The sequence below is a fragment of the Eptatretus burgeri genome, chromosome 9 (genome assembly GCF_056783735.1).
Source record: "Eptatretus burgeri isolate ZD-2024b chromosome 9, Ebu_testis_v1, whole genome shotgun sequence".
In the NCBI taxonomy this organism is placed as follows: domain Eukaryota; kingdom Metazoa; phylum Chordata; class Myxini; order Myxiniformes; family Myxinidae; genus Eptatretus; species Eptatretus burgeri.
The window spans coordinates 1,835,982-1,860,448 of NC_140969.1; the positions used below are offsets into that span (position 1 = coordinate 1,835,982).

Below are 24,467 nucleotides of genomic sequence, written 5' to 3' on the forward strand. Positions count from 1 at the left end.
GAGAGAGAGAGAGAGAGAGAGAGAGAGAGAGAGAGAGAGAGAGAGAGAGAGAGAGAGAGAGAGAGAGAGAGAGAAGAGAGACAGAGAGAGAGAGAGAGAGAGAGAGAGAGAGAGAGAGAGAGAGAGAGAGAGAGAGAGAGAGAGAGAGAGAGAGAGAGAGAGAGAGAGAGAGACACAGACACACACAGACACACACAGACACACACAGAGATACTCACACAGACACACACAGAGACTCACACAGAGACAGACACAGAGAGACTCGGAGACACAGACAGAAAAAGAATGAGGGAGGATGTGCAAGACCAGCAAAACTGGTCTGGTCCAGTAACAGAGTCAGAGTCGAGGGGTGAAAGACCTTCTCCACCTTCTCAGGTGCCAAAGACAGAGTCCAGGAGCAGTTGGGTACAACACAACAGGGAAGGATAGGTATGAAGAGTGAGGGTTGGGGACACAAGATTTGGAAGCAAACACAGAATTGAGGCATTCAGCCTTTTCACGAGCAGAGTTGGCTGTGGAGCCATTTGAAGATAGAGAAGGGATAGAGGTGGAGCAAACTACAGAGACAGACGTGACAAGGCACCATGAGGTTAAAGTGGAGGGAGACAAGTTTGAAAGTTCATTCTTGAGGTTGGACAGACGTTGTTTTCTATCTCTCCTGAGAGTGGAGACCCACGTGTTGTGGACTTTTGGAAAACACCGAGATTGCCTTCGGTCGGATTTGCCTTCCAGGAAGAGAAGACAAGTTGTTTCAGAGCAACTGCCTCACCACAGGATTCATTGTGCAATGTGAGTGTGGGGGGGGGGGGGGAGAAGGGTTGGACAATTGAAGACGAGATGGGATGAATCTGAGAGAGACAGACAAGAGTTGTGTGGAAGAATTCACAGCCCGAGTTAACAGAGGCAGTGGATGTGGGAGACGAATCCTCGAGAGAGATGGCTGCTTTTCAGTCCCTGCCAATAAATCTGCTTGAGTGAAATGACAGACTTGCCGGCGTTGAGGCAGCTCCTTGGGAATAACCAGAGATGTTGACTTTCACAACCACATGATCAGAAGAACCAATTGAAATAGAGGAAGAGCAGGAGACTTTTGTGGGAATGTTTGTCACCAAGTCCAAAAGGGAGGATTTGCCATTTGGAGAAATCTGGTTGGGAAAGCTCCCATGTTGAGTCAGGCCCATGGAGTCACAGAAGTCCTTTGCTGAAGTGCCATGGCTGGTGGGAGAGGTACCAACACCCACATATGATGAGAGAGAGAGAGAGAGAGAGAGAGAGAGAGAGAGAGAGAGAGAGAGAGAGAGAGAGAGAGAGAGAGAGAGAGAGAGAGAGAGAGAGAGAGAGAGAGAGAGAGAGAGAGAGAGAGAGAGAGAGAGAGAGAGAGAGAGAGAGAGAGAGAGAGAGAGACAGAGAGAGAGAGAGAGAGAGAGAGAGAGATAGAGAGATAGAGAGATAGAGAGATACAGATATATATATATATATATATATATATATATATATATATATATATATATATCCATCCATCCACTGGGACCATACTCTGTGCAGAGCGTTGGTGCTGCCTAAGCAGTCTCCTTGGCTATTGGGTACAATTCTGGACGGGTCGCCACTCCGACACAGGATACCAGCATGCTGGCACTCATTTTGCCGACCTCGGAAGGATGACAGGCAGAGTCAACCCCACCTGGTATTAATTCAACAGCCGAGTGGGATTTGAACTCAGGATCCTCGGATCCTAAGCCCACCACCCTAACCATTAAGCCAACACCAGGCATATATATATATATATATATATAGAGATAGAGAGATGGGATGAATGGCTGAAAGTTTGTCCATGTTGGCTGAGAGTGATGTATCTGGAGTCATCCCTGTTAGGGTGACGATACAACACACATACAAATAAGAAGTGGGAACGGAGGGGAAGTTGCAGCCATTGGTACTCCTGGGGGTTGGGAGGTGTAGGGTCAAGACAAGGACAGTGAAAAATTGAGTTCTTCATGTGAAGTACAACTTGATTATAAAGGGCGGCAAGGTTCAGGACTATCAATTCGGAGGAGACAGTAACTGGGGAGTGATACCATGGAGTCAGTGATGTCCTGTGGGGGGAAGGGGAAGGTTTGTGTGTCTGAGGTGCAGGTGAATGTTTGTGTTGTGGAAGGTTTTTGAGGGTGAGGCGTTGGGGAAGCATTTAAGGGGTAGGGTGAGGACGGAGGCAGAAAGGAGGACATGAAGCTTTAAGGGGGTGGGGTGTGGGTGGTTGCTTTTCCAAATTTTGAAAGACAGAGATGAATATCATGGTATGGGGGATTAGAATGCTTGCTAAACGCATGGAGAAATGCTAAGCTGTCTGAGTGGGGGTGAGGGAGGAGGGTGGGATGAATTGGGAAGGTTTTGTGTCTCACTCACAATTATGCCAAAAATTGGTGGATGAATTGGGTAGGTGACAAGAATGAGCCGATTCGATTTTGGTTCAGGTCTGGATTCAGATCTGGCCTCTCAATGGGATGAAAAACGTAAACCGTTCAGCCTGGTGGAGGAATGCGCTCCACCGAGTGCTGTTCTGGTTCATAATGCAACTGCAAACACTTTCATGATTATGTGTAGATTCTGTACACTCAAGGAAGAGCAACATGACGTGTCCACAATGTTTTCATGTACATTCGCCCATCAAACTATTTTTACTTGTTGATATAGACAAAAGAGTACATTGAACTGCCTTTATGAGCAGGTACAACAATGCTGTGACTCTACCTCTGCTTTGGTTTCAGGCTGCGCTGATCGCATTTTCATCCGATTTCCTTCCCCGGCTCATTTATTACTTCACTGCCACTGATAGTAATTCGAGCTACCTGGAATTCATCCTTGCTTACTCCCCCCAAAAATACGTGAATGAGACTGGCACGCCTTGCAGGTAGGTGTCACTTGATGAACAACATTGCAGTATTTCCTGAAGTTGATGTTTACTCAAAACTGTTTCATTTTTATCAATTGCTAAGCAATGTTGTTGCTGAAATAGACTCAACTTTTTTGGCTTCCTTTGACCAATGTTGGAAGGGTTACTTCAAACAAGGACTTCATAACACACTCGTATTACTGAATGCGTTGGCTGTTAGGTACCACATCAAGTGAGTTGGTCATCCAAGTGAGTTGCCGAATGGATTACTTTGTATTTTATATTTAGTCGTCCACACTCAGTGTACAAAACATTAGGAGCACCTGCTCTCTCCTTGAAATAGACTGATCAGGTGAATCCAGGTGAAAGTTATGATCCCTTAATGATTGCATCTCTTAAATCTACTTCAATCAGTGTCGATGAAGGGGGAGAGGCAGGTTAAAGGATTTTTAAGCCTTGAGATGATTGAAACATGGATTGTGTATGTTTGTCATTCAGAGGATGAATGGGCAAGCGAAAAGATTTAAGTGCCTTTGAACAGGGTATGGAAGAAGGTGTCAGGTGCACCAACCGGTTTGAGTGTGTCAAGAACTGTTATGCTGTTGGGTTTTTCACGCTCAACAGTTTTTCTTGTGTATCAAGAATGGTCTACCACCCAAAGGACATCCAGCCAATGCCAGGCCAGTGGTCAAAAATGGCTAATTGATGAAAGAGGCCAAAGGAGGCTGACACTAATTGTGCAGGGCTATAGTTAGTCACTGACAGTCCAGTTAAACATTGGTGCCGAAAGACCCATAAAAGAATGCACAACTCGTCGTACCTCAACACAAATGAGGTATTGCAGCCGACAACTGCACAGAGTTCCACTTAATTCAGCATAAAACAGGAACCTGCAGTTGCAGTGGGGTAAGGAACAAAACACTGGACACTAGGATTGGAAAACTATTGCCTGGTCTGATGAATCCCAGTTCCTACTGTTTCACACTGATGGGAGGACGAGGGTACGGAGAAATCCACATGAGTACATACATGCATCCATCATGCCGTGTGTCAACATTGCAGGCTGTTGGTGGTGGTGTGATGATGTGGGGTGTGTTTTCATGGCACACATTGGGTCCCTTGATAAACGTGGAGCAACATTTGAATACCACAGGATATCTGAACATCGTTGCCAATCAGGTGCATCCCTTCATGGCAGCAGTGTATCCATCTCGGAATGGATTTCTTCAGCAGGATAATGCCCCATGCCACAAGGCGAGGATTGTCCAGAAATAGTTCAACGAACATGACAGTGAATTCAGCTGACTGCAGTGGCCTGCCCAGACACCAGATCTCAATCCAATCAAGCATCTGTGGGATGAGATTGAGCGAGCTATTCGGAGTAGAGATCCACCACCAGCCCTCTTGACACAACTGTGGGAACCAGTGGAGTCAACATGGACCAACATCCTTGTGGAACGCTTTCGACACCTCGAGTCCATTCCCCTGATAAATTGAGGCTGTTCTGAGGGCAAAAGGGAGTGCAACTCAATGATTAACCTCACTAAACTATAAAACATACACTTATCGACACTGCCTCAAGATATTCTTCTTCTCCTTTCCCATGAAGATGAACAAGAATTCTGATTTCTAAACCCAAATTTTTCTCCTCGTCACAGCCGTTGGCTTCCTCATCAGTTCGATGGCACTCAGTATTGATTTCGTCATTCGCAGGAGAGAACAGGTTTCACTTCAAACAGGTGTGCATCGAAAAAAAAAAACTTCATGATAATCACATATTTGCCGAATGCGTTCTTCCCAAGCTTGAACCGGCGCCAACAACATGTCACGATGACGTACTTTTTTATAAAATTGTGGGCTTTGATATGCTGTGTGAAGATTTAATTTCAGGGGTTCAATATCGTCAACGGTGGTCTTAAATCTACAACGAAACTCTTCAATAATGTTTTGACTTTTTCGATATTGAGACAAATGCTCCACCTTCTCTTTCTCCCTGTGCCAATTCTTATTCATGCACCTCCCCCCATCTTTCCTCCTCCTATCCTCACGTCCCACTGCTCCTCTCATTCGAGTCTCTGGACATTGTAGATCCTTCGACTCTTGAATGTTGAGGAGAGGGAAGAAGGGAAAGTGTGCTTGAGAAGACTTGTTAATTGTTGTTTTTTAACCTTGTCATTGTGCAGACATTCCTCCACTTGTACTGATTTCATGATCTGCTGACTTAGAACCGAGTTGTTGCGATACCACTTAATTTTTGTTTTTTTATTCATCTTCTCTGTTCTCTTATTTCCTGCTCTTGCTTCAGTGTTGTGTTTATTTATTTTCTCTTTACATTGTGACGAATGTGCTTTCATTTCATTGATGGCAGTACTTAATGGAAGCAATTCGTGCACGTATTTTCTGAATCCATTAACATCTTCTTCTTCTTCTTTTGGCTGGTCCCGTTCGGGGTCACCACAGCGGATCATCCGTATGATCCCCATAGTGATTTGGCACATGTTTTACACCGGATGCCCTTCCTGACGCAACCCTGGTCGCCTCTTACGACACAGGGATATGGTACACCTATTTTAACCGGGGTATACACCGGCCCAGTATACTGGTACTCATTTGGCCGACCTCGGAAGGATGACAGGCTGAGTCAACCCCCTGGTCTATTAAGTCAGTGGCCCAACGGGGCTTGAACTCAGGACCTTTTGGATCCCAAGCCGCCGCCCGAACCACTGCGCCAACACCAGGCTTTGAATCCATTAACATCCAGTAACCCTATTTAGGGGCAATTTGAAAGTCATGGTTTTATTGTCCCACCCGTGATAAAACTGTTCAAGCAGATTTGTTTTTATGAAAAAGCACATTCAATGTCAGAGTCCCAGAAATTATCCGAAGGGAGTGTTGAAAACACAGGCTTGATTTGTTTGTATTTGAACACCGTAGGCTTTATTCAGCAATAACAGGACGACCCGTCACAACGCAGATGCATACCAAACCCAAACGCATAATACAACAGAAGTCCAACCTCTGCCAATTACAATTACAGCAATAATTTTGAATGTCACGTGGGAAGAAAGAATAACAATTAGTTGGCCCACCTCATTTGGTTGATTCTGTGACTATCAAGTCACACAACACTGCACAGCATCTATCTTAAATATTGTGGTGAACTATGGGAAATGGAAGGACCTTGGGCTTAAAATACGGGGGACCTGAAGTGACTACCCATGACAGTACGGGGGACCTGGAGTGACAACCTATGACAGTCCCCGACACCCCTATTGCAGTGCCTTCCCAAAAGGGGCACTAAAAATAAGTCGTTCATGATTTTATTGATGTCATCTCAGACCAAGGTGATGCCTTTCAGTGAAATAAATGGAAATGAAAAAGTTTCATGGTCACAAGTATGAAAAGTGTTTTGACAGAAATGCACACGGGTCGTAGTATTAATCACAAGTGTTTTTACAGATACAAGGGTTTCAGAGATGAAGAAGGGACCTATACGCAGTTCCACTGGCAACTGCTGGCTGTCCAGATTGTTTTCGTGATCGTCTTTGTGGTATGTTCAAGTCTCGAACGGCTGTTCACTTGCAAAATATACAAAGCAATCAGATTGGATCCTCTACTTTTGGCCTGGAGCTTTTTACTGGATTAAATTAGTCTGTTGGCACAAAAGTAGCGTCGCTGCTGGAGTTAAATTTTGAGAGAATGGGTAATGAAATATTTATATCTCCAGTGATGTGCCACAAATTTTCAAAAGCAATAATTGACACTTGCTTCGGTACAGGTTTGAGATGTTTGTGTTGGACAGATTTGTTCCTATTTCCCAGTCAAAAATTCTACAGTTAGAAATATCGTATATGAGAGTTGCACTCTCATATACAAGAGTCGTCTGCAGATAATTACTACAGGAAAGGAATGTTATTTTTGCCTGTGTTACTGAGAAAGAAAATTTCCTCTTTAAGCATTTGTAATTGGCGTTGCTAGCTCAAAGTGAGAATGAATGAATAAAGACATTGTTCCTCATTCATAAAATATTATTTGAACTTTAGTAAAATGCTGCAGTTGAGAGGATTCCATCCATGTATTCATACACATAATTATCCATGTATTCTGGAACATTTGCTCCCTGTAAAACACACTGATGAGCCAAAACATTATGACCACCTGCATCATATGCTCTTGGTCCTCCGTGTGCCGCCAAAATAGCACCGACTCACTGAGGCATGGACTCCACAAGCCCCCTGAAGGTGTCCTGTGGTTTCTGGCACCAAAACGTAAGCAGCAGATCCTTCAAGTCCTGTAAGTTGTGAGGTGGAGCCGCCGTGGATCGGACTTGTCAGTCCAACACAGCCCACAGATGCTCAATCGGATTGAGATCTGGAGAATTTGGAGGCCAGGGTAACACCATGAACACTTCATCATGTTCCACAAACCATTCCCCAACAATGTGTGCAGTGTGGCAGGGCACATTATCCTGTTGAAAGAGGCCACTGCCATCAGGGAATACCATTGTCATGAAAGGGTGTACCTGGTCTGCAATGATGTTTATGGAGGTGTGACACGTGTCAAATTGACGTCCACATGAATGCCCAGACCCAGGGTTTCCCAGCAGAACATTGACCAGAGCATCACACTCCCTCCACCGGCTTGTCGTCTTCCCATAGTGCATCCTGGTGCCATCACTTCCCCAGGTAAACGGCGCACACGTACACGGCCATCCACGTGATCTGAAAGAAAACGGGACTCATCGGACCAGGCGACCTTCCACTGCTCCAAGGTCCAGTTCCGACGCTCGCGTGCCCATTGTAGGTGCTTTCGACGGTGGACAGGGGTCATCATGGGCACAGTGACCGGTCTGCGGCTACGCAGCCCCATATGCAGCATGGTGTGATGCACTGTGGATTGTGACACATTCCTCCCATGACCAACATTAAAATTTTCTGTGACTTGTGCCACAGTCGACCTTCTGTCGGTTCGGACCAGACGGGATAGCCTTCGTTGCCCTCGCGCATCAATGAGCCTTGGGCGCCCAACACCCTGTCACCGGTTTGTGGTTTGTCCCTCCTTAGACCACTGTCAGTAGGTACTCACCACTGCTGACCAGGAGCACCCCACAAGCCTTGCCGTTTCAGAGATGCTCTGACCCTGTCGTCTGGCCATAACAATTGGGCCCTTGTCAAAGTCGCTCAGGTCTTTACTCCTGCCAATTTCTCCAGCATCCAACACATCAACTTCAAGAACTGACTGTTCATTTGCTGCGTAATATATCCCACCCCTTGACAGGTGCCCTTGTAACAAGATAATCAATGTTATTCACTTCCCCTCTCAGTGGTCATAATGTTTTGGCTCATCAGTGTACATCTGCCTTCAGTTGATATTGATTTGTCATTTTTGATTAATACTATTAAACAACATGGAATTGTTGCATAAGTTCCAGGAAGACTTCAGTTCATGAATAGTATATCAATTAGTACATGATTAAATATAACTTTAGATATTTCTTATTTAGTTCACAAATTGAATGAATGTAATGCACGGTTTTTGTGGCGAGACTGTAAAAGCTGCCGAGGTCCTATGAGCAGCACCCGTCGGAATGTAATGTTATTCTTTATCAACGCTGAGAACGTGCCGAAGTAATGGTTCACGTCCTTGATCTGTGTAATTGACTGGACCTTAAAACCCTGGGGAACTTTGAAAGGTTGTTGTGCTCTTTTCTGATTGGCTGTACTTGGATGGGCCATACATAGATAGGCCTTGCCCACTGGAACCAATATTGTTTACACTCTGTTCCAACCCTTTTGTTGTGTGTGTACCTTGTCGAGGCTCGTATTAGAGATCACACACAACACGCAGCAAGGGGGGCGGGAGTAGGAAGGACAAAGCAGTGGGGAACAGAGACATTAGGAGATCTGTGGAAGGAAGGTTCTGAAGGTTCTGCAAACCCAGAACTTTCCCAGTAGCAGAAAGCAGTTATTTTGATTTCAAACTGTGCTAAGAATTACTCTTTCCCAGATGAAAGGCTTGTTCTCTTTTATCCTGCTTGTTCAATCACTTCCCCCACTTGATATACAAGACTTGGGATCAGGTTTTTCTTTGAGAGTTTCATTGATGAATATTTCTCCCGTATGTGCGCACGTACGTAATGTTATTAAACCTTCTCCTTTGTCCGCTGAACCTGCGTGGAAATTGAGTTCATGTCTTCCACATTGCCAATGTCATTGCTGCTGCTCTTCCAGTTGTAATGTATAGCTTTATACATTTACTTTTGCCTTTGTTGCTCTTGTCATGCCACAATCATGTCATGCGATATTTTACTAATTCTCTGTCTGTCCTCAGGTTGTGATGCTGCTCATCATGAACATAATTGGTTGGTTAGTTCATGAGGTCCAAGATGTGAAGTGTCATGAGCTTTGCGAAAGCACAAATGAAGTTGACTCTGATTCAGAACTTCAAGAAGTTAAGATTGAAGAGTAAAAGAACATGGTGGAGAGACAACATCAAGTAAGCCCCAAAATACATGTGAGATTCTTGTTCAGTGCCTTTCTACTTGTGCACGACACTCATCTGACTGGTCTCGTCTGTTTGATTCCAAAATGAGTACACTGCCATTGTTGAAGATAGGGTAGCCATTGTGGGATTTGAAGAATAAACAGTTGCATTTGGTGCACAGTGACTTTTTAAAGAATAAACTGAGTGCTAATTCATAATAACCACAGTTATAAATACAACCAAAAAGATAAATCTGTGCTTCCAATTCTCAGGATGCACTTGTGTTTATACTTCTGTCCTTTCCTGGCATCATTCTGAAGTGGATTGATCCCCAAGAAGTGAATGGACATGTCTTTTCACATTGTGTTCTTTCGACCATTCTGAGCTGATAATCCAGTGGAAAAGGTATGATATTGGGCTGAGGTGTGTTTTTTGGTATATACAATGTTTTATTGTTGTTTCTAGGTGTTTGATATCGACTGATAATAAATCATGAGGGTGGCAAAGTCGCACCCTTGGGGAAAATTTTTAATACACATTTTACAAAACTAGTGCATGCCTGTACGTGCGTGCCCATACGTGTGTGCACGTGCGTGCGTGGCCGTATGTGCAAAAAAAAAAAAAAATATATGTATATATATATATATATATATATATATATATATATATATATATATATATATATATATATATATATATATAAAACTTTCAAACTGCGTGCCATAATCAACAACAACCACAAAGGCCGTTCCTTTGCTCTCGCATACCCGTACGTGCGTGGCCGTACGTGCGTGGCCGTGTGTGCAAAAAAAAAAAACTTTCAAACAACCACACAGGCCGTTCCTTCGCTCTCATAAACAACGACTGGATTGGGGCATTGTGTTTATCTATAAATGCGCATAAGAAATCGAGAAATTATAAGAATACAGTAAGTCGTCACTGCCCAGAAGTCCGTACGTTGTAACCCGTAATGGGGAACGCGCTCTAACTTGGCCATAACTTGGGAACCACTTGTCCGATTAATTTCAAACCTTTTGAAAGGCAAACAAACAGAGATTTCTGGAATTATAGAGAGATAGATAGATAGATAGATAGATAGATAGATAGAAGATAGATACTGTGGGTGAAAAATGCCAAGCAACGTGTCCTGTCATAACTAAGGCGCCCTTTCCCCATCGGCCACGCCTACGCAGCAACGTGTCTTGCCATTGGTTTGGTAAATAAATGGCTTCAGCAACGTGTCCTGCCATTGGTTTGGTAAATAAATGGCCATAATATAATAACAGATCAGTGTTAACAAATTTAGTATTCTTATAAATTAATTTTTCCAGGTCATTCCATATTGTATAATCAAGAGGACACACATCTGGCTGTTTGCAGGCCAATCACGAGATTTTATGTTGTCAGAAGCGTCTCTGTTTAAATATTCAACTGTGAGGCTAGCAGTTTGACTTGTACCATCTTGCTGGAATGTGTATCAATCTTCAGAAATTTTGTGAATGCTTGGTAGATGTCTACCTTCCACATTGTCACAAAAATAAACAACATTCATTTTAACACTGCTTTCAACAAGTATAACTTCACTCATGCCCATTTTGAGACGGCAGAAGATCATCACTTTGTTGCGAAGTTATTCCATTGAATTGAAACTCTTTCTCGTGTAATTTTTCTCTTGGTTCTTGCAGCAGAGTACACATGATTATTTTGAGTGTTGACAGGTGATCGAATTGTAAATTATTTTTCATCACTAAACCAAATCCTATTGACATTGGGAAATCGTTCAAGAAGAGCTCGACATGTTTCCATTTGTTTCACATTATTTACTTCACTTAAGGTCTGTACTGGATTGCGTTTGAAACTGTCAAAGGCAAATCTTCTTTCACAATTATTTGTGGAGAACTTCTTGAAATCGCCTGTTTCTGCTTCAATTTAATTTGGTGTCACATGCCTTCCAAAATTTCTTTCCTGATTCAGAATAATTTTCATCAGTGCGAACTTCTCGTTTCCTTCCACTACCTTTGTTTGTAGCAATACACCCAGTTCTATAAATTTTACATGTAATGTTTTCTTCACCAGAACGAGTCCATGATTTGTTTGGAAACATTGACATAATTTTTCTGGCACCGTCATGTTTCTCAGGACGAAATCATTTAATTAATATGAGATCTTCTTGATTACATCAGGGCATTTTTATGGGTGTTTCGTTGAGTTGTTTTGTTTAATATTCTGCAACAAAGAGAAATAAAGTATATTGTTACGGCCACGGGTAACGAGACACCAGTTTGTGACTCAGGGGGTTTAATCCCCGGTTGTCCTCGGAAGAGCCGGACTTGGGGCCACCACTCACAAGTAACATTGTGGTACGGTGGGTTGCTTTAGAACCACGAGCGCCACCCAGTTAACCACGAGTTCCAGTGTCCACCGTCTAATTATGCCGTTTAACTAGAGGTCACGTGGTGACCTGAACGGGGAGCGTGCCCTCGGCAAAGCACCAATCTTATCTTGATTAGATCTTGATTTACGTGGCTGAGCGTTTTAACCTTTGGTGCGTGCCGACTATAATTATTGGTTAAGTCTGTGGTAATTACCTCCCAATCTATTTTGGTTCGGACAATGCTGGATCAATGGAAGGAAATGACAAGCACGGACAGGTTGGAACATCAACAAATAATTTATTAACAAGAAAATAAATAAAAAAAATTTTTATTTCCATGAGGTAAAAATAAATAAATTCCAAATGAATCAAAATGATTGCAGGCAAAATCAATCAGAGTGATAGGAAAAGAGATAGAGCAGATGCTTATCAGGGATTGACTTGCTTGACAACTAAACACAGACAAGGGTACCCAGCAGATCATTCGGGGGGGAGGGGGGGGGAGAAGAATCGTCTCACTCACCAGAGAAGTTGTCCGTCAAATGAAAACATCCTGGAATGTGTGAGCGTGCATTGTCCATCGCCAGCACCCAGGCCTTGCCGTGCACTCACTCGCCAACAGCCTTGAACGCCAGTCAACGTCACCCCCAAGAACAGGTACGTCAAGGGCAACCGTCTGACTGGAACGATGACAGCAGCCTTCTGACTGGAACTGACGAAGCCACCTTCTGACTGACAAACTGTCTCGTTGTCGACTGACCCATGCCTCACTTGTTGGTGACTGACCCGTCGCTCACTCATTGGTGACTGATCCGTGTCTCACTTGGTGACTGACCCGTGCCTCACTCATTGGTGACTGGCACGCGCCGCTCACTCCTACACGCCAAGAACGGACCTTCCCCTGTTTTATATAGGCGGCCCGTCTGGGCGAGCACAGACTCCTCCCAAATTCACCCCGCCCCACTTGCGCACCGTTACCATGACAACCTGCACTCTGATTATTATTCCTTGCTTTGTTTGTGGTGCAGGTGTCAATGTCGCTGGAAAAAGGGTGGGTCTTGGCATCCGTGAAAGAAATGGCATGCATAAATGTGTCTGTCATAAAGAGAAAAAGCTTCCCATAACAGAGGGGATCTATTCTTTACCCTTCTCAACGCATCACATTTAGAATTCCACCAGACAAGGGGATGGGTCGATCCTGGACATGAATTTTAGGAAATAATTATCTGAGGACCTGGATGTGTGGATGCTTCCATCGGATCGGATTTTGAAATCCGCAACAATATTATAGACAAATATTATCAAGATGTATAGAAATGTTCCATATAACTCATCACAGAAACAATCAACCCAGTACAAGAGTAAGTATAACAATTGACAAAAGCATACCTCCAACCCTAACCAATAGCTTACTTTATTCTGGGCAACCCTGTACAATCAATTGTGAAACACTCAGCTGCATCATAGACAAACACTTATGCAAGGCAAATAAATCATCCAAACTATCACGATTATTTAAATAATACAAGTTTGTGAAGCTATTACATTAAAGACCTCAAGTTAACCAAAAAAAAAAACACTCTCGCAAGATGTGATGCTTTTAATTCTGTTCAAGTTCAAGGTTTCAAGTTTCGACTCAGAGTTTGATTGCATTATAACAAATATCTATAATTCCAGGTGTGTGTGTGTGTGTGTGTGCGTGCGTGCGTGCGTGCGTGCGTGTGTGTGTGTGTGTGTGTGTGTGTGTGTGTGTGTGTGTGTGTGTGTGTGTGTGTGTGTGTGTGTGTGTGTGTGTGAGACCGCTGTTTCTCGACAACCATTGGTCCGATCTAATTGAAACTTGCCAGGTATATTGCTGGGGCCCTGAGTATGTGTCTTTTTCAAGGTTTGATATTAAATCGGACAAGTGCTTCCCAAGTTATGGCCATTTATTGACCAACCACTCACAGGACACGTTGCTGCGTAGGCGTGGCCGATGGGGAAAGGGCGCCTTAGTTACCAATGACAGGACACGTTGCTTGGCATTTTGCACCCACAGTATATATCTTCTATCTATAATTCCAGCAATCTCTGTTTGTTTGCCTTTCAAAAGGTTTAATATTAATCGGACAAGTGCTTTCCATGTTATGGCCAAGGTCGAGCGCGTTCCCCATTATGGGTTACAACGTATGGACTTTCGGATTGTGATGACTTATGTATGCTAATAATTTCTCGATTTCTTATGCGCATTTATAGATAAACATAATGCCCCAATCTAGTCGTTGTTTAGGCCGAGGTCACATTTGCCACGGCGGCCGTGGGGTCTCCAAAATCTACGGCCACTAGCAATTATACGGCGGCCGCAGTATTTCCACGGTCACACAATGTAGCAGTCACGTATGTTTTTATTTTTCTTGGAGCCGCACGGCGTATTTAGGCCTAAGTCACATTTGCCACGGCAGCCGTGGGGTCTCCAAAATCTACGGCCATTCGCAATTATACGGCGGCCGCAGTATTTCCACGGTCACACAATGTAGCAGTCACATATGCTTTTTTTTTCGGGGAGCGCACGGGGTATTTATAAATTGTGGAGACCGAAAACGTGGGGTTGCCGTACGGTCTTTGATTTGATGTCGCACGGTGACCTTAGAGCATTCCTGCGGCGGCCATAGAATTTTCAAGGCAGACGCAAGGTGCCCGCAAGGCGACCGCAGGGGGGCCCTAAGGCGAACGTGCGGCCAGACCGACAGTAACGAATGGGTTTAATTGTTTTTTTTACCATTTCTTTTGTTTCGGCTTGTCGAATTGCTACGGCAAACGTAGAAATGAAAAGTTATAACTCCACGCTATAATTCCACGGCGACCTTACGTCCTGTAAAATATAGCCATACGGCGAAGGGCCAGCCTGAGGCCACCCCAGAAACTCTGCGGCCGCCACACGTTTCTGTCAATTCAGAGGGCGTACGGCCGCCGTATCCTCGCCGTGGAGCAAATGTGACTTCGGCCTGAGAAATTGTGGAGACCGAAAACGTGGGGTTGCCGTACGGTCTTTGATTTGATGTCGCACGGTGACCTTAAGGGGGCCCTGCGGCGGCTATAGAATTTTCAAGGCAGACTCAAGGTGCCTGCAAGGCGACCGCAGGGGCCCTAAGGTGAACGTGCGGTCAGACGGACGGCAACGAATGGGTTAATTTTTTTATTTTTATTTTTACCATTTCTTTTGTTTCGGCTTGTCGAATTGCTACGGCGAACGTAGAAATGAAAACTATAACTCCGCGGTATAATTCCACGGCGACCTTACAGCCTGTAAAATATAGCCAAATGGCGTAGGGCCACCCTGAGGCCACCACACAAACTCTGCGGCCGCCGCACGTTTGTCAATTCAGAGGGCATACGGCCGCCGTATCCTCGCCATAGAGCAAATGTGACTTCGGCCTTACGAGAGCGAAGGAACGGCCTGTGTGTTTGTTTGAAAGTTTTTTTGGGGTTTTTTTTTGCACGTACGGCCACGAACGTACGGGCATGCGAGAGCAAAGGAACGGCCTGTGTGGTTGTTGTTTCTGGCACGCGGTTTGAAAGTTTTTTTTTTCTTTTTTTTTCCATGTACGGCCACGCAAGTACAGCCATGCACATACGGGCACGCACTAGTTATAACAAATGTAAGAAAAAATATATTGGTGTCTACATATTTGAAGTTACAATTGGAAATGAACAGGATGGAACCAACATTATAAATATATGTGAGAAAAATTATTGGCCCAGATCAAGGAATTGAACCCAGGTTCTCTGACAAACCATATCAGCAATGCAATTCTTCCACATATACAGGTGCTATTCTCTTTCCACCGGAATTGCGTTGCACAGCCGGTGGGTCACTCAGACAGCTCAGATGGCAGAGCACTGGTACGGTTTGCCAGAGGACCTCGGTTTGATTCCTGGTCTGGGCCCGTAATTTTTCCACATATATTTATAATGTTGGTTCCATCCAGTTCATTTATAATTGTATTACTACGCCCCCTTTGGTGATTAATAGCAGGCATGGATGTGTCCATCATAGGGGGAAGACCCTCTCATGAAAAGGCCCTCGCTGCTCCAATGGTTGGCAGCGAGTTTCCCAGAAGCAGCGGGGGAAAGAGAGTGGCACTTGTGTATGTGGAAGAATTGCGTTATTCAGCCAGTGGGTTACCCAGATAGCTAAGATGGCAGAGCACTGGTATGGTTTGCCAGAGTACCTCTGTTCAATTCGTGGTCTGGGACTGTAAATTTTCCACATATGTTTATATAATTTGAAGTTGTGGTTTGCCAGCTTGTTGCACGTCTTTATGCCACTCGACGGTGCCAAAATAATTCAGTCATTTCCGAAAATAAGGTAATCCATAAATTTATTTCAAAGTGTTCAATGGTTAGCGTACTTCAATCAACATTGTTGATTCCATCCATTGTTTTCACTTGTTACATGTCCACCACGAGGCACCGTAGCGAGTGCACCAGTAACTCGGAGAATGTAACGGCAGAAAAAAAATAAAAACACTCGTGTCCTTTTTGTTGCTTTATGGGTGAAACCTACATATGACAAGACACAGAAGGATAACTTTATAAAGAATATTTATGAATCAATACTGTCTTCCTTAAACACAATAATACGAATAAATGCAACACTTAATAACATTCTGAAGAATCCACAAATTAACGAAGTACAAATGTCAGACAACAATGCAGCCATAAGTTAACTCATAACTCTCGAGGTGGCAACTTATCTCAAGCAAACAGTTTGTACTATAAACTTCAGCGGGTTATAAATAGGTGAATGGACGTCGGTGAACACGTTCGAAAGGATCTTGTCTGGAGGGTCCACACAGGATGAAGCCAGCAGTCCAGTCGCATCTTAAAAGTCCTCAGAAGGTGAAAGCCTTGTGTCACTGAAGTATGGAGAAGAACCTGAGTCCACAGGTCAAGTTGTGTGAGAGTCGTTGAAGACGGGAACTTCAAACTGTTAAAGACAATGTTTCTTGAAGAAGAGGAGAGATTGGAAGAACGAACAAGCTGCCTTCTTGACAATGGTACGTAAATCACCTGAAATGGCGCCAGTGAGGGATGCGAGCTTTGAAGTCATCTCCGAGACGAGAGCAATGCAATGTCCAACAAGTAGATTCGATGAGTAAAGGGAATTCAGCAAATGATACCTCACCAGATATGATGGAAGAAGTGAAGCTGAATCTCCACTAACCAACGTTCAGCGGGGTGAAGTTGGTTCATCGTGGTCAGGAAATAGGGGAGTTGCTGAACCTGCCCAGGTTCACCTCCAGAAGACCCCCCCAATCCTCCTTTACTAGGTTAGTGTGTTTTAAAATATTTTGTACTACATGAGAACGAGTGCAACAGCTCAGGAGAATGTCGTTTCCTTTCTCCCCTTGTCTCTTCCGTTCCTTCTTTTCCTTCTCTTTTTCTTGACGCAAACTGTCGGTGTCTCTTATCTCATGTTGCTGTCGGCGCTGAAGCCACTACAGCTGCCGCTGGTGTCATTGAGACCAAAACGTACATTCAACAGCCAAAACAACATTCACCAAAGTACAATTAAATGAAAATACTGGTCCGTAACAAACTGTTCACTGACGCAGAACGACACGAGATCAATACATCGTCAATAGCAGAGCTTTGTCCGATTTGAATAAATAAATAAATAAGTTAAGAGCACCCGTGATAATTATTGCCCTGATCCTCCACGTGAGCAAGATAATATTGGATTTTTTTTCATTTCCGCAAGATTTGACTGATCCTCTAAATGTGTAAGGTCGTGTGACGTCACATTTAGAGGTTACGGGTGGCTGTGTGATATTGAGGGTGCTTTCCATCTTCTTCTGCACTATAAAAGTAAAATGGTGTATTTGTTATTTGCAAAATCGAAGATTTTTCAAGAATATTGGTCAGTCGATTTTGTTATTCTGTCTGTTTGTCACCGACAGGTGACAACTTTAAACCAATCTTCACGAAACTTCACCACGTGGAAGAGATTGTCATAAGAAAGAAGCCTATTGCTTTTGAGGTCAAAAGGTCAACATAGGCCCAAAGTCAACAAATAAAGTTGTATTTCTAAAATCCTCAATTTTCATCCAATTGATTTTAAATTTGAAAAGGATTTTCATATGAGGTCACTGAATTCAACCACCAATTATTTTTGAGGTCCACATGGGCCAAAAGGTCAACCTGGGCCAAATTTCTAAAATTCTCAATTCTCATCTGATTAACTGAAATTTGAAGAGGCTATATATATATATATATATATATATATATATATATATATATATATATATATATATATATATATATATATATATATATATATATATATATATATATATATAAATATATATATATATATATTCTTCTTCTTTCGGCTTGCTCCCGTTAGGGGTCGCCACAGCGGATCAACCGTCTTGTTGTCCGCATAATGATTTGGCATAGTTTTTTTTACGCCGGATGCCCTTCCTGACGCAACCCTGGTCACCTCTTACGACAGACAGGGATATGGTACACCTATTCTAACCAGGGCATACACCGGGCCCAGGACAACTGGTACTCATTTCGCCGACCTCGGAAGGATGGCAGGCTGAGTCAACCCCCTGGTGTTTTCGACTTGGTGTATGTATATATATATATATATATATATATATATATATATATATATATATATATATATATATATATATATATATATATATATATATATATATATATATATATATATAAATTCAGTGTCCCAACGGGGCTTGAACTCAGGACCTTTTGGGTCCCAAGCCACTGCCCTAACCACTGCGCCAACACCAGGCTTGTTATGTAAATATATATATATATATATATATATATATATATATATATATATATATATATATATATATATATATATATATATATATATACATACACACATACATACATACATACATATATACATACATATATATATGTATATATATATATGTATATATATATATATATATATATATATATATATATATATATATATATTGATATATATATATTGATATATTGATATATTGTTACAGTTGAGAAAATTCGCAAACCACCATTGAGGTGCCGAGGGTGAGATATATCTGTAAGTACATGTGTAGTTAGCCCCAAACCCGTTGTTTAGAGGGAATAAATGTGATTCATTCGGGCTGCGACCCTTTAAGATAGCCGTTTTCTGTTCTATCTTTATTTTGAACCAACCACGTCTCAACCGCCATAACACAACAACCACCAACCACAACGCCGCTTCACAACAACGCCAACAGCCACGACCTTTACCTTCACAACTCGCTCCCGCAAACATCGCATCACCGCCATTCCAAACGTCACCATGGCCATGGACCACCACTTTAAACCCTCCACCACCTTCGCCTCTCCTTCTGTGGCCATTCCCGCACCGCATGTGGGCACCGAGCGTCAGGCTGTCCTGGCCTCGTGCGGGACGCGTGCCGAGCCGCGGGTGCAAAGTGCGGCCTTTCCGAGGAGAATTCGGATCAGGAATGATACACGCCCACTTCTGATCCGTCCAATCAGCAAGCGCGGGGCGGTTTGGCCCCGCCTCCAGGCGCGTCAGAGTAGAATCGATATATGCAAATTCTCGGATCAGGGGAGACTCACGCCCCTTTTCCTCCGTCCAATGGGCGAGCGTGGCTCCACCTCCGAGCTCGTTCTGATCCAGAAATTTGCATATGGGTTCTCCTGCCGGACTATAAAGCGCTGAGCGCAGGGCGAATTTGGGCAGTCAAGTCGGGTCTGGAGGAGAGTCAGTCTGTCGGAGGTCGGAGTCTGTCGGGGTTCGGAGTCTGTCGGGGTTCGGAGTCTGTCGGGGAGCTGCAGAGAGAGGAAGCCTGGAGCCTGGAGCGCGGTCGAGGTGATTTGCTGCAGTCGGCTGAGGATAATTGCGGAGGGGACCGGATAGCTCGGGTCCGAGGCAAGGAAGACGGCGGTCGGCGACGAGCTCGCAGTGGAGTCGCTCGTCGCGGGACCCAAGCAAGCCAGCTATCCTCTTTCCCCAGAGCATCAACAATTCCCCCTTCCCCCCCCCCCACGCTGAGATAGTGCGAAAAGGGGGGGGCCCGTTCCCACCCCACTCCAAGCAGTGCCAACGAAACCTGCGAAGGAGCGTGGAGTCGGGGCACCACCGTGCCGCCACATTTGCGGCTCATCACAAGACACGGGTAGGATCCACCCAGTCTCACGGCCCACAGGCCCCGTCTGCCCCCTTGTCTTTGAGGGTGGCCCTTTTCTTTTGCTTTTGAGTAAATGTGTTGTTGGCGCCGTCTATAAAGTAATACTGTGTAAGTGTTGCCGTGTGCATGCGTAGTCGGTTGTAGATCTGCATTGTTGTGTTTCTTTTGTTACATCTGCTTTTGCTGCAGAATTGTTGTTATTGTATATGTGTGCTATCCGTGTGCCGCGGAATAAATGTGCCTTATGTTGAACTGTTTTTCCCGTTTCGCTTCGTCTTTTCTTTAATTGAATCTCCATCTTGCTTCACGTAAAGGGTTGGTAGTGGGCTTAATACGCCCGATAATTAATCGGAACCGTCGAGGCCGACGATAACACCGCTCGGTTATCCCGATAGTACGGAACGGGTCGCTTAAGTGGCCCGTGTCCGGAGTCGACCTGCGGCGAGGTGCGATCGCCCGGTCTACCCTCCGCGTGGGTACTTAGGTAGGTCGAATTTGGCGAACAACCCTATCCCACGTGGGGGGCCGATTGGCACGATCGTGGTGAGGCCGAAAGACCCACCCATGACTAGCTCCCGGCGTTAGTCCGAGAGGGTCACGACAGAATTGTCCGTCCGGTGGGCGACGTGCCGCGATTCGAGTTTTGTGGCCGTTCGCACGCCGGCGGGCGCGAATTCGCAACAATATATATATATATATATATATATATATATATTTTTTTTTTCTTCTGGTCACTGAATTCAACCACCAATTATTTTTAAGGTCAACATAGGCCCAAGGTCAACAACTAAGGTGGTGTTTCTAAAATCCTCAATTTTCATCCGAATGACTTGAAATTTGAAGAGGATTTATATTTCAGATCACTGAATTCAACCTGCCAATTTTTTTTGAGGTCAACATTGGCCAAAAGGACAACAAAGGCCAAATTTCTAAAATTGTCAATTTTCATCTGATTGACTTGAAATTTGAAGAGTTGCACATTTGGTCTTTGAATTCAATCAACAATTATTTTTGAGGTCAAATTTGTTTTTATGGATTTGGTAAGTATTGTACTCGGCACGACGTCGTCTTCTTGTTTGTTTGTGTTTTATTTGCTTATATATGCTTCAAAACTACTGAACAAAATCCAACCAAATTTTGCAAGTTCTCTCAGGGTAGGCAAAGTGTGGCTTCTGTTGGGGTAGCATTTGTGGGGGAGGGGGTTTAAGGTGGGTAAAAGACCCGAATTCTCTCTCTGTAAATGTCTATTGGATACCACCACACGGTGGTATCCGGTATTACAAATTTTCTTATACAAAGAAAGTTCAAACATTTTGATAATATGCATTACGGTGATGTTGAAATCTGAGTGAGAATGATTCAAAATTTAAAAGAAGTTTCATTTCACTTATTCGAAGTTGGAAGATGAATTATTAATCAAATGTAAAATGCAATTTATAATAATGTAAAATGCAAAATTAACTTAATTTCGTGCTTTGAAAAGATTTTAATAAATATATGCTGGGAAAACTAGGAGAGGGCAGAATACATACATTCCTCTGAAGCTGTAAACAACCTTGCAAAGACCTTATCACTCTGATGACCATCTGAACTCACAATATCTCCCCCTACACCCGTTCATGGGGCCAAAAAGCAAGCTCCAAAACAGACCAATTATAATCCTTCTATGTTGCAATTTTAAAGTTTGCAAAGTTCCATCTGTTTTCAAGACACACCCTGGTGAAACTGCATATCTACATACAGTATTCAATGTAGAGAGGAGTCTTCAGCTTGCAACGATGTAGGAGGCTGGGGCCTTCCTCCTGTATACAGGAGTGTCTTAATTTACTGGAATAAATGGCTTGCATGTGAACTTACTTTTTACTGTCTTTAGGGAGGAGGAAAATCTGCTTCTACAGTTTGACGACGAGGATGGGATCACAGCCTCCAGCCGGGGAGAAGGATTCTGCCTAGTTGTAAGTGAATGCTGATGAAACCAAAGGTGAGAAAAACACGTGGTTTTTCCAGGCAGAAGATTGCGGAGGCAGAGGCAGTTCTCCCAGGCATAGGAGGCAGAGGAATTTTATCCAACAAAAAGCTCTCCACGGAGAATTTCGCAGTTCCGAATTAAAATAAAAAGGTGAGTATATATGCAGAGCTGTTTGTGGGGTAAAATAGAAGACTTAAAAATTTTATTTTGGTGATTTTTTAAATTTAATTTTAATTTTTTAAAGGAAATAAGGAATCTAAGACAGGATAAAATCTTGGTATGTTTTGATAAAAGTGCCGATATTTTGATCACAAGGTGGAGGATCATAAGCGTTGTGCAGATGAGTTTGTCAAGTTGTGAAAAACAGCGGAGGCACTCCGTACTGGAGAAAGGATAACATGTTGATAAGCATATATCACAAGGTGGAGGGCACAAGCAATACATGGACGAGTTTGCTGAAGTTGTATTAAAAACAACGTAAAAGTAATGCGTATAGAACTGGAATTGCCGACTGGCAGGGCGGGAGGCGAGAGGATTAGAGTCACCAAGTCAAGAGGGTGGAAAGGTGCAAAAATTATCGCCGAGTCGAGAAGGGCAGTGAGGCGAGAAGGGCTCGTAACGAGGGCACTTTATTGCCAAAGGTTATGAAAGTCGTGGTCCAAAGGGTTTAATCGCTGTAAAAAAAAAACAAGAAAGGAGCACTGACGAGTGTTTGGAGCAATTTCGAGGGGAACGCTGACGAGTGTTCAGAGCGAATTCGAAAAAAGAGCACTGATAAGTGCTTACAGCGATTAAATATTAATAAAGGGGGAATGCTGACGAGTGTTCGAAGGAGGAACAAACATCAAAAGGGAGCAGTCAAATGCCAAGTGTATAAGACCTTTGGGTCGAGAACTTCAAAAGATGTGAAGTTGTGGACAAAGAACAGAAAAAGCAAAGATTTCATCGAGATAGATTTGAAAATCTGAGAAGAGAAAAATCGAGAGAAAACAAAATAAACGACTCGAAAACCAGTCGATTGGAGGGCTGAATAGAGCCTTGAGAAGAGCAGACGAAAAGTGTGAGCATTCATTGGAGGTTCAAAAAAAATAAAAACGCACAAGCTACAGGGCTGGAGATAGCTTCCCTCCCTCCACAGGGAGTATGAGGAGATAGATTCAGATAACAACACCAGTAGCAAGAGCAAGAGAGAGAGAGAGAGAGAGAGAGAGAGAGAGAGAGAGAGAGAGAGAGAGAGAGAGAGAGAGAGAGAGAGAGAGAGAGAGAGAGAGAGAGAGAGAGAGAGAGAGAGAGAGAGAGAGAGAGTACTTAAATGAATGTGATCTTTAAGGCCATAGGGATCCGTACAGTGGAGATGGAGATATGAAAAATAATTAAAGATAATAAACCAGCTCAGATGAAAGCTGAGAGAGGCGGATGCTGAGCCAGGTCACGAATTTCACATCAAAATTATTTAATTCATTGCGTATGGAACAAATGTGATTTAATGTGAGGTGTTTGTGTTGATTCAATGTTCTGAAAGAATTTGCATACAGCGTTTTAGTGCATGTGAGTACGTGTGTGTTGAACACATACGCAGTGGTTATACAAGCGTGGAGAGAATTAAAATGAAATCTACACGAGGCTCGAGTGTGACGCAAGCAGGCAAGGTCTGTGTAAATGCAAAGTAGTTTGCAAGGACAACTGACCTTCAGATCAAGCATGAATATGTGAGGTCATCAAGCTGGATGCAGTAGAGAGGATGTTGGAATTTTAAGATCCTATTTAAAAATAATATATGGTTTTAGTTTGGTTTCGAGAAAAGGAAAAAGAATGAATCTACACCTCAATGGAAAAGAAATGTAAGCAACAGCTGTTCTGTAATGAAAAGAGTGAACTGAAAAGAGTGAACACGAGAGCAAAACAATAAAGTGAGGCGGAAGGCAATAACACACCCTGCTGTGAATATGCCTGCTTGTCAGGCCGTGCGTGAGATTTAGCTGGTAACGGGAAAAGAAGCTGGAGGCAGCTCGACTTTGAAATAGTGGACAAACTAGTTTTGGAAGAGAAATATTTTTTTGTAAAACTGAATGAAATAAGGAATTAACATTCGTTGGAAAAAGGGTTAAAGCGAGAAGAATTGTTCGACTTTTGTTTGATTGATTACAAGTGCACTGTAATCAAAGTTGAAAATGACAATTCTTTGAACATAACAGGGCTATTATGATATTGATGTGAATAGGTGGTTGCATCACTGGCTAGTTTGGTTGTGGCAGTTTGTAGTTGGATGATGTCTAAAATTGATTGGAAATTGATTGACCTCGTGTGCTGGTTAGCACAAGAGGAGGAGAAAGATTTAAAAATATTTATAACTGTGCAGATGTGGCAGAGGGTGCCACATGTTGGAGCATGCAGGTGCAGGTCACTCATTATGTGAATGACTACAGGCAGATACACGAAGGTAAGCGTGTGCTTGTAGGTAGATACTGGCGGGTGAGGATGCCAGGTGAAAAACATGGCAACTGGTGAAAACACTGGAGTTTATACCTCAGTGTAAGGATTACACAAGGTGGT

General features: G+C 43.4%; 1 protein-coding gene across 11 annotated transcripts in view; it reads left to right on the forward strand.

Moving 5' to 3' along the window:
* Positions 1 to 24,467, forward strand: part of LOC147019422 (anoctamin-7-like) — a 79,437-nt gene that overhangs the window by 45,980 nt on the left and 8,990 nt on the right. For 9 of the 11 annotated variants that reach the window (XM_085893881.1, XM_085893874.1, XM_085893876.1 and 6 more), the window contains 5 exons: positions 2,766 to 2,908; positions 6,350 to 6,440; positions 9,221 to 9,403; positions 9,646 to 9,778; positions 21,819 to 22,064. In XM_085893881.1, the coding sequence (XP_085750007.1) occupies positions 2,766 to 2,908; positions 6,350 to 6,440; positions 9,221 to 9,358 (372 nt within the window). In that variant the 3' untranslated portion in view covers positions 9,359 to 9,403; positions 9,646 to 9,778; positions 21,819 to 22,064. The remainder of the gene's footprint in view (positions 1 to 2,765; positions 2,909 to 6,349; positions 6,441 to 9,220; positions 9,404 to 9,645; positions 9,779 to 21,818; positions 22,065 to 24,467) is intronic. The other 2 variants (XM_085893878.1, XM_085893872.1) reach the window with 2 other exon arrangements.